The following is a 10,862-nucleotide window of genomic DNA, read 5'->3' on the forward strand; positions in this document are numbered from 1 at the left end:
CTCCATCAGATCAAACTTCTAAAAACCAATGTAACGGTTTGCCTATGTAGATTTCATTTTGTGCAAATCTTACTAAAATAAAACTATTTCCTGTGTTTAGGAAGTGATACACTGATTAAAGAAAGCTCTCAAGCAACAAGAAAATTTCCCTGCATTCCAAATTATCCACAACGACATCTGACTTCCCAGGCAAACAGCTGAAACCAATGGATTTGCCTGCAACATAAGGCAACACATGTTGGGCAGAGTGCAAATCTTGGAAGATGCAAAGGGACACCTGATACATGCTTGTGTGATAGAGGAAAGCGGGGCCCCATCTTTATTCTTCCCTTTTAGAAAAGGGAAACCAAAATGCAGAAGGCAACCGGAACAGATGTTCATTCATGTGTTATTTGAAGAGCTGAGCCTTCTAACCCGGGGTACTTCCAGAAATCATGGAACCCCAGTATTTGCTTGGTGTGATCTAAGCTCTAAGCTGCAAGATAAGTGACTCAAAGGGATGGGAGAATACCAAAAAACTGAGGAGTAAAAAAGAAAAGAAAACCTGCCCAAGGAGTTACCAGCTTATGAGACTTACATTCTAGAGGAGGTGGAAAGACCCGGCTAGAGAAAGAGGAGGTACACAGAAAATTTCCCTCCCCACAAATCAAGTATTGTCAGGAAATATCAAAGTAGAAATTTTTGTAAGCAGCTTTGCATTTAACATTCACTCAAGACGCTAAAACCTTAAAAACAAGAACCTCTATTAAAAAAAAAAAAAAAACAAAAAACTAACAACAGGAGTCCTCAAAGTCACCCAGGATCTTGTAGCACAGAATGGAGTGTTCCTGGGCCAAGGCAGCCAGTTCCTTCAGGAACTCTGGGAAGAGGGCAGCGGCCAGCATGGTGTTCCTCACCGGCAGGGGCAGGCTTGGGGGCACCCCAGCCACCTTGGCTCTGTTTGTCAGGAAGGGCTGAAGCACTCTTGGGGGACCATCCAAAAGGTTCTTGCCAATTCCTGTCCTGGAGGCATCCTGAATGGGATCTGAAAGCAGAAAGAAAACTGTCAGGGCGACCCTCCACAGGACTTTATGTCCACCCTCTTAAGTATGTGTGTTTGAGGGGAGGGGACTGGTGGACTGTCTACTCGTGGGTTCAGTTCCTAGAACCGAAGTCCGAAGACACAACCCTTGAACATGTACCTTCTCCGCCATGTGGCGCACACACACACGTGGCTGGGTTGCTGTCCAGCAGATAACCTCCAGCACGAGGTATGTAATGGCGAGAGTTTTATCCCAAATCCTGTGTAAAGAACTTCGTGCAGCAGTTGTGGCAACCCTCCATGCCCAGGACATGGTGAAAGGAAAAAATGAAAAAGGTGTCTCCTGCCACTGCATCCAAGTGAAGACTTAACTCACCACGTGTTATCTGGGGACGTCCAGAGGCTCCACCTGCTCTCCTGGTGTTGGGGGAACCATCCTACCTTTACCAATTAAAGCAGAGCTGCAGGAGGCAAGCTGAGCTAACCAAGCCACTCCATGCTCTCTGTAGCTCCGGCCTCAATGGCTCCCTGAGGACCCCCAGCTCCTGGCTGGGATCTCCAGCCTTTTTTGAAGAAAAGAATGGAAGAAGCCTTTTAAAGGTTGGAAATAACGGAGAGGAAGCTGGGTGCTAGGAAGACCGACCAGATTGGAAACTTCCGACCACCATGGGCATCTAGTGGCAGCAAGTGGCTTAGAAGCCTCCATCTAAGAAGGGTTTTCAGGGGTTTCAATCTCAGCTTCAGTAACACGGGTCCAGGATGAGATGAGCCCAAATGTGAACATATTCAAATGATTTGCATTTCCACATCAAATCAGTTTTACTAATTAAAATGGTTCAACTTTCCCCACTATTTAATTCTTAAATATCCCCAGCCTTCATATATTTATAGGAATTATTTATGCGTCCGTCTGCCCCTACTCAAATAGGCTCACTACTCTTTATAAATCATTATATTCAAGTTCTTCATTATTTTGGCTGCTTTTTAGAATTCAGTCCCATTTTTCAACACTTCTCAGAGTGTCGCTTAACTACAGTACTAAAAATTCTTGACATTTATAGTACTTTCCACATCTCACTACTATAGTCTTTAGTGTGAAAAAAAAATCCTCTGCTTTACTGCTTTAAATATCTTTTAGATTAGAGTTTATCACACTTCATTCCATGAAGAACTGGAAAAGTTGTAGAGGATCTGTCTGCTGCCACCTTTCAGCAGAAACACACAACATGTCCGGACAAGAAAGTGAGGACAAAAGTGTTGAGATCACTGAGGTCCATGGCCAGCCTTGGAGACCACCCCCTGGGACCCTCACGGGAGTCCTCCAGCACCGCAGCTCTTCAAAGGGTCCAGCAAAACTCACAAAGGAAGCTGGCCTGGCTACGAGTGAGGAATGGGACACCCATAGGCAGTAATCCCAGGCCAAGACCTGCACAATCCATGGAATTCTCTTCCCCATATCTCTGCTCCTCTAGATCTCACTAGCCTCAAGAGACCCCAGTGCAGTGGTTAAGAAGAGCACACACTCTGCCACTTAGTGGCTGAGTGACATCAGGGAGGTTGCTTCACCTCTCTGTACTTTAATGTCCTCATGTGTCAAAAGCTCACAGAGTTGTAAGGATTAAGTGAGTCAATAGGAAACTCAACCCCCAGAACACAAATAATCCAATTAAATATGGGCAAAAGACCTGAATAATGAGACCACAATGAAATCTCACTTTGCAACTGTCTGCATGGCTAAACTCAGAAACAAGAAATGACAGGTGTTGGCGAGGGTGTGGAGAAAAAGGAACCCTATTGCACTGTTTGGTGGGAATGCAAAGTGGTGCAGCTACTGTGTAAAACAGCATGGAGGTTCCTCAATAAAATTAAAAATAGAATTATCGTATGATCCAGTAATTCTACTTCTGGGTATTTACCCAAAAAGAACAAAAACACTAATTTGAAAGATCTATGCAGCCCTCTGCTGCATCATTATTTACAAGAGCCAAGATACAGAAGTAACCTAAATGTCCATCAATGGATGAGTGGATAAGAAGATATAGTACATATATAATGGAATATTACTCAGCCATAAAAAAGAACGAGCTCTTGCCTTTTGCAAAACGTGGACGAACCTGGAGAGTATTCTGCTAAGTGAAATAAGTCAGACAGAAAAAGACAAATGCCGTATGATTTCACTTACATGTGAAATTTAAGAAACAACACAAATGAACAAAGAAAAACAAACAAAAAAAGACTCTTAAATATAGAGAACAAACTGACGGTCACCAGAGGAGGGATGGGTAGGGAGACGGGTGAAACAGATGAAGAGGATTAAGAGATATAGACTTCTAGTTATAAGACGAAAAGTAAAGCAGAGGGAATATAGTCAATAACACTGTAATGATGTTGTTTGGTGACAGGTGGTGACTACACTTACCGTGATGAGCACTGAGTAATGCATAGAATTGTTGAATCAATGTTGTACACTGAAAACTAATATTGTATGTTAATTATACCTCAATAAATCAATAAACAAGAGGTAAAAAAAAAAAAAAATGAGCCAGTAGGCATAATGTACACAGGGACCTCTTGATGGGTCATCCATCATATCATCAGCAATTCAGCTGCCACTGACTTCACAGACTTCCTGTTTCCTGCCCCAGATGTCGTTCCCTGCTCTAGCCTCCCACCCCGTTTTATTAACCAGCAAAGGCCAATGTGGCCCTTTAACCTTGTATTGTTTGTTTTTCCTCCTCTATCAGACCTTGAGTTTTCTGAGAGCTGAGCCCCTAGGCGATGTGTCCTTCACAACACCCGACCCACTTCGTTATTCATAGCAGAAGCTAATAAACATTCGCTGAATGAACGAATGAGGGAAGGAACTGACCAACATCAGCTCTTCCCTACAACTGATCTCCCTGGATGGTTCATTTTCCTCATCTCCATCTTTCTCTTTCAAATTCACTCCTCCTTCCTCCCAAAAAAGGGTTTTTGTGGTTCATTATTCTAGCTTCATCCATGAATTCAAAAAGTGTCATGACTTTAAAAAAGTGTCATCACCAAGGCTCATTTACCCACTTGAATCCAAGAATCAAAATTGTCTTCACTAATAAGGCAGCAGCAGAAGCGTGCCCAGTGAGGGAGACCTAAGATTTGCAGGGAAACCCTCCCAGCAGGCTGTGCTGTTAGCACAGGAGTGGCCTCTCAGAGTGTCACAAAGCTCCATCAAGCTCTCAGTTCAAAAGCAAGGAGAACCAAGTTATGGTTCCTACTTGGCAACTAGCTTATCATATAACGTCTCTGTTTCCTTTTCTGTAAAATGGAAATACCACCCACCTGACCTCCCTCCCTCCCAGAACTCATGATCAGTGAAAGGACTCTGAAGATAACTAACTACAAGCAAATACAACCTCTGTGGTTTGGAAAGTATTTGAGGGGAAGTGGCTGATCCCAGAGATCAACAGTCTCAAGGATGACAAAGTGACAGCTGGCATAGGAAGTCTGTCCCTATTTGAAGCCATTAGTGAGGAGGTTCGTTTTTTTGTTTTATTTTTTTTTTAATGTTCTAATTTATATTTGAGAGGGAGAGAAAGTGCAAATGGGGGAGGGGCAGAAAGAGAGGGAGACATAGAATCCGAAGAAGGATCCAGGCTCTGAGCTGTCAGCACAGAGCCCAACACGGGGCTCGACCCACGAACTGTGAGATCATGACCTGGGCCAAAGTCAGACACTTAATGGCTGAGCCACCCAGGCACCCCTTTGGCTCGTTTTTTACAGGGCTGTCAGGAGGCCAAGGGAGTAGAGCACCTGCATGATGGGGGAACTCGCTGCAGGCACCCAAGTTCCACCCATCATCAGAGGACTCAGCAAGCACGCACAAGCACCTAAAGAAAAAGGCAGGGAAGAAGAGAAGTATAAATAAATGTCAGAATTGGGCGTGGTTTTCTGAAATGCTGCCCTGGGTCTGAAAAGCTGCAACAGAGGGCTTTCAAGACTAATACTGGCAAGATTTAAAAGTCAGGTGAGAAATCTGTTACAAGCTCCTCCCACCCACCTCGTCCACAGTGCTAGACAAAGTACACAGCTCACAAACATGGAAAACCCCAGTGTCTGGCCCATTACCATGACGCTCGAGCTCCTGGATTCAACTCATTTAGAGGCAATCGCATCACACTCAATGCTTTGGTGGTCAGCTTTGTGCAAGGGGACAGACACCTTTCTCATTCTGTGAGAAAGTTTAGAGACTTTTTGAGAGGAGAGTGTCACTTTGCCAATATGAAAGAAGTTGGAAAGTTTACCTGAACAATTCTGTTAAAGGAAAAGTCTTCTTCCCCGAGAGAAGCTTCTCACAAGTCAAAGCCCCCTGAACATTACAGACCTTAGAAAGCATCAATTATGGCTCATTTGACAACTGTACGTGGTGAGAACAAGTTCCCCTGGGCACATACCTGGCATCCACAAGCCAAGAAACAGTCTGAAGCCAGGACATAGCACAAGGTGTGAGTGAACCCCGCCACTCCCCACCCCACCACCCCTCACCTGGAGTGTGTGGGTCAAGGAAAGCCTAGGAAGCCAGCCAGCGTCTGTGCCCTGGGCTCCACACACTGGGCAAGACAGGCTCAGGCACCTGAGCCTCATGACCCTGGCGGACTACTCCAGACACCTAATTTCGGCTGCCTTATACGAAAATGAAGCCAGTAGTATCCTTCTCGCCCACTGCACCGTGCTATCTGAAAACAAGATTGCCTCAGAAAGCACGTTACAAATTGAAAACTACAAATGAAGACCAAGCATGGAGTGTAATGTAAGAAGAGGCATGCCACCTTCCATCTACAGATTGTAAACATGCCCACAATTCTTCTAGCCCTTGCCATGGAGAGGTGGAAGTTTGGCTCCATTCTTGAACCTGGGCCGGCCCCATGACTTGCGTTGCCCAACAGAATGTAGCAGAATTGACCTTGTTTGGGTCCCGAGACAGAGCCTCAAAAGATTTTGTACAATCCTGCTCTCATTCTTGCAAACCTACAGCTGTGATGTTGACGAGCTGGGGCGAACCCTCTGGATGATGAGTAATACAGACCCCCACGATCCCCATCACCCCAGCCAGAAACCACCCATATGAGTGAGGCCATCCCAGACATCCAGCCACCCGCTGACAGCCACACATAAGCAAGTCCAGCCAAAATCAGCCGAGGCTGGCCCAGATCAGAAAACCCGGGCAACCACACAGACTCGTGAGCACTCATAAATGACTTTCTCTTAAACCACCGAGTTGCTGCAGTGGTTTGTTACTGAACAAAAGCTAATGCTCACAGGGTGAGCTACAGAGGTGTGCTCCAGGTTCAGGAGGAACACAACTAACAGACCAGTAGTCCAGGAGCTAGGAGAGGCCACGCGGGCCCACAGCCCACCTTTCCACAGAGACGTGGGGCTACTCCCCCTCCGTGAATGGCCCGGCCCAGCTTGGACTACTCTTCTCTAGGGCCAAAGCTTGGAGCCTGCTCCCTCATCTCCCAGTGGCACAGGCCCACCTGTCTTTCAAAGTCTGCCTTGCAGTGCCCTGAAGGCTCTTCACAGTCAGAGCTCTACAGCCAAAAGGACTTGAGATAGAAAACAAATTCTTCATTTAAAAGTCAAGGAACAGGAGGCTCAGTGAGGCCCAGTGACCAAGAGGAAATAGCTACACAGAGACAAGGTCAAGCCATCAGAGTTCTGGGATCTTTTCAGCTCCCTTCTCCCAGTCCAAATGAATAGTTTTTACCTTCCAGAGCCCTAAAGCACATTTATTTGGGGCCTGAGAGTCTCTGAAAACATAATAAAGAGAACAGATGCCCTCCTCAGGGCAGGACTGGCCAAAAAATGGTTCAGGGTATGCACATAATGCCTCTTTCTGGCCCACACACGCCAAGTTATTTATTTTAGCCAAGCAACAACACGCAGCACTCCTCCCTGACCACTGTCGGGGAGGCAAGCAAATGTCCTACTAAGCCCTCCCAGCCGGGAGCAGGCCAGGTGCAAGCAGGGGAGACTTTTCTTTAGGTTTCAGAACGCGAAGAGGCGGCTCTCCCCTGTTGGGGAAAATGATGATGTATTTAGATCCTTTTAAGGCCCAGGAGCCAGCACAGCATCTGTGAGCCCAAGTCAGGAGGCTGGGGAAATGGAAGAACATTTGGAGGAGAGACACAGAGGAGACACCTGACTTACCTTTGGTTAGTGACTCAGGGGTCATGTCAGACATGTCCACTCGGAAGAGCAGGTATTGCTGGGCTTGTATGAGGAGCCCCGGGAAGTCTCTCTCCACAGAAGCAAACTGCTCAATCTTGTTTTTCACAGACGCAAGGACCTGTCAAAAGCGACATTAATGATGTTAATGCTTCACAATGGAATCCCACCCTCAGCTATCGATACATCTTTCTGGTACAGCCCTCGCTGCCGGAACTCTTATGATATCAGGCGTTTGCTTGTTTTTAACTGCCTGGGTGTTCTTGGTAGGGCACCCTCGAAACATCAAGCTAAATGAAGCTTTGCAGTTTGTCTAGAATAATCCACACAACTGGTGTCATAGGACGGGGAAGGAGAGCAAATGAATTAGAACCGAGGGATTTTAGAAAAACAACAAAATAACAGAGGAAAGGTGAGAAGCAGCCCTCTCCTTAGCACCCAGAAAATCAACAGGTATGGATATGGGCTCAGCTAACGTACCTGATAGAGGGAGCGGACACTTGGCTGGAAGACCATGTTGGTGTTGAGCAGAAAGGAGCGCAGGAGAGGCTGCGGGTAGCTGGCTAGCTGAGTAATGATCCCGATAAGCAGCAAATTAACATGTAGAGAGTTCTCCAGCATGTTCTCCAGCTTTGACAGGACCACGCTGATGAACGGGCCTGCAGGAAGAGCACAAGGCGTCAGGGCTGGCTCGGCACAGATGACATCTTTCCTTGACAACTCAGGAGGCACTGGGGCCACCGCTCCCAAACCACGGGTCCGCCAGGTGCAGATCAAATACAGAAACAGCAAATTGAGCCAGATCTTCTCCTGCCTCAAAGCAGAACATGAAGCAAACCACCACCACCAGGAGAAAGCAGGGATACGTGCATGGGAGCTGGTATTTTGACTCTATGAGCAGTTTTGATGCTTTGAAAATTATCACAGACCTTGAAAAAAGTCAGAGGAAGCATAATTTTAAAGATACACTTCGGGGCACTTGGGTCCAACTTCAGCTCAGGTCATGATCTCATGGTTCGTGAGTTTGAGCCCTGCGTCGGGCTCACTGCGGTCAGTGCAGAGCCTGCTTCAGATCCTTTGTCCCCCCCTCCTCTCTCTGCCCCCTCCCCTGCTCAAGCTTTCTCTCTTTCAAAAATAAACAAACATTAAAAAAAATTAAAATACGGGCTCTGTGCTGACTGCTTAGAGCCTGGAGCCTGTTTCCGATTCTGTGTCTCCCTCTCTCTCAGCCCCTCCCCCGTTCATGCTCTGTCTCTCTCTGTCTCAAAAATAAATAAACGTTAAAAAAAAATTAAAAAAAAATTAAAATATACTCCATAACGTTGCCGTATTTCCAGAACTGCCAGAGCTCAAAACCATGATATTCAATCACCTCATGAAGACGCATACTGTAGGGCTTCACACAAACATCAGAAACCAGCAAAAGTTTTAGTAACAAAAAAACCTTTGTGTCAGTAAAGAATAGCACACACACAAACTATGTTTGCCAAGTAGCAGCATGTGAACAGGGATTGTCTATCCACAAGAAGCACCCAGAGAAAGATCCCGTCTTGTGAAATATCACCATGTGGAAGAATCGGAAGAAGAGAAAAACCAGGGGTGAATGAGGCCTGGGCTGTAATTTTAATGGCATTGGGCAGCTGGGTAACAATACTTTAATCTTCAGGTGGAGCAGGCAAGGGAGGGAGAAGAGGGACTCAATTTGGGGAGGTATAGTTTGAGGTGTCATAGGTTCCTCAAGAAAGAAAATCTATACGACTGCAAAAGTAGTTCATAAATAATTAGGCAAAAGGAGGCTTTGACTAATTTGGATGGTGAGAAAATTAATGTGCTTTATGTGGGAATTCATTGAAGACAGGGAAAATCAAAAAAATTAATCTGGCATTAATAAAATTACTTGAAGACATTTTCCATTTTTACCATAAAAGCGGTCCATTAAGCAAAATGAATGAGAATTCTGCATTTCCCCCAGTGGAGCTATTGATGATGCTTCTAAACCACAGCATCTTTATAACAAAAGCACATCACCCTTGATGAATAAACGTGCCTTACGAAGATTTCACCAACATTAATACGAGTTTAACAAAAACATACTTTACCACAAGATGCTTTATTCAGAAGCCTTGGTGGTGTAAGACAGTAAAACCCTTTGCAAGAAAAGAGAAGCCATCTGTGAGAATTGGGAACACCAAACCTAAACCCTTTACCCCTGGACGATGGCGATATTCCTGTCGCTGGGGTTGCAGAGGATGTTTCTACTGGGGCCTCAAACAGAAAGGCACTACCCCCTCATGTATTTAGATGAGCCTCAACTTCCCCATCTCTGGGATGGACAGAGCTCCTCACTTTCCACAACACAGCCGTTCAATGAACTCTCTGAGTAGAGAGCCTTCGCAGAGGCCCTGCTCACAAAACACAACTGGGAGTGTGCCAAACACATTCAGAAACTGGATGAGAATCCCACTTTGAAAGCACCTTAAAGAGGCTTCATCAAAAACCCTGGAAACGTCACTAGTAACTCTTCTGAAGGCATCACAACCCACTTCAAGCTTTTCAGGTAGAGGTACAAGGTGAAGGCTGCTGCCCTCATCCTCCCCGACTCCCGACTCCCGGCCAGGTCTTCCCTTTCTTCCCCTCCCACCCCCTCCCCCGCTGCCCTGCAGTCCCTGGCTCAGCATCTATTTTCCTCCAGAGGAAGCCAAGACAGGTGAATCCAGTCCCTTGAGGTAGACAGAATCCCCTATAAACAAACACATGTCCTTAATGAGAGTCCAACCCTGCCCTCCCATGGCCCGAGACTGTACTTTGCCCGTGTAGCCATCCAATGCACATGAGATGTGCCGACCTTGCAGGTGCCCAGGGCAGAGCAGGTACAGTCTACCGCTACTACAGGGGAGGGAAACAGACCAGCCCCCTGTGGAGAGCGAGTGGCATCACCATCTCTGTTCTGAATGACAGAACGTTAGGTCAAGACCAGCAACTGTCATAATCCACTAATGACATTAATTACAACTTCTTAGGCATGTGCAAAAAGAAACATCAATGAAACCCTTTCAAATTCCTCTTTTATTCTTAGTTGATTTCTAGCACTTAAAAAAAAACTGCTTGGCAACAAACAGTTGCTAGGGGAAACTCTTAAGCAGCTGAAAATCAGAAAAAACTCAGCTACAATTTAGAAAGCCACAGGTGTGTGTGCGGGGTGGGGTGGACAGTGTGTTTTTTCTTCCTCTCTTCTTCTAGGAGGACAGGCAAACTCCCCACCCAGCAAATACTCATTTCTCAGAATAACAAGACAATGTGTCATTCCCGTCTCTCCCCTCTCATGTGCCCTCTTCCCCTGCCCCCACCTACCCGCCCGCTCCTCCTCTTTTCTCTAACTCCAAGAATGGAGCGGCCATCAATTCTGTGCCTCGGCTCTGCTGGTCCCATGCTGGAAATACCTCCTGAATGTGGGCCTTCACTGCCGTCTCTCTGCCAGCTCTGCCTGAGGTCTGAGTCCCATGGTTGCTTGTCTTGACTCCAGCAATGGTCTTTCTATTTTAGTAGAGATTTAAATGATTTTTTTTTTTTTTTTAGTTTTCTTCAAACAGTACAGAACTATAAAATAAAGAATAGCCTTCGTCCCTGGAGGCAACCC

At 46.0% G+C, this 10,862-nt stretch overlaps 1 protein-coding gene across 4 annotated transcripts in view; it reads right to left on the bottom strand.

The window, feature by feature from the left end:
* Positions 1-281: 281 nt before the first annotated feature.
* The window catches only part of FHIP1A (FHF complex subunit HOOK interacting protein 1A), a 247,738-nt gene continuing 237,157 nt past the window's right edge, over positions 282-10,862 (bottom strand). For 2 of the 4 annotated variants that reach the window (XM_040472424.1, XM_040472431.1), the window contains 3 exons: positions 7,706-7,884; positions 7,208-7,346; positions 282-1,024 (listed from right to left, as the gene is read on the bottom strand). In XM_040472424.1, the coding sequence (XP_040328358.1) occupies positions 771-1,024; positions 7,208-7,346; positions 7,706-7,884 (572 nt within the window). In that variant the 3' untranslated portion in view covers positions 282-770. Of the gene's footprint in view, positions 1,025-5,699; positions 6,235-7,207; positions 7,347-7,705; positions 7,885-10,862 lie in introns of those variants that run through there. The other 2 variants (XM_040472446.1, XM_040472439.1) reach the window with 2 other exon arrangements.

Source organism: Herpailurus yagouaroundi, unplaced genomic scaffold (assembly GCF_014898765.1).
Source record: "Herpailurus yagouaroundi ecotype Mexico unplaced genomic scaffold, PumYag 28, whole genome shotgun sequence".
Classification (NCBI taxonomy): Eukaryota; Metazoa; Chordata; class Mammalia; order Carnivora; family Felidae; genus Herpailurus; species Herpailurus yagouaroundi.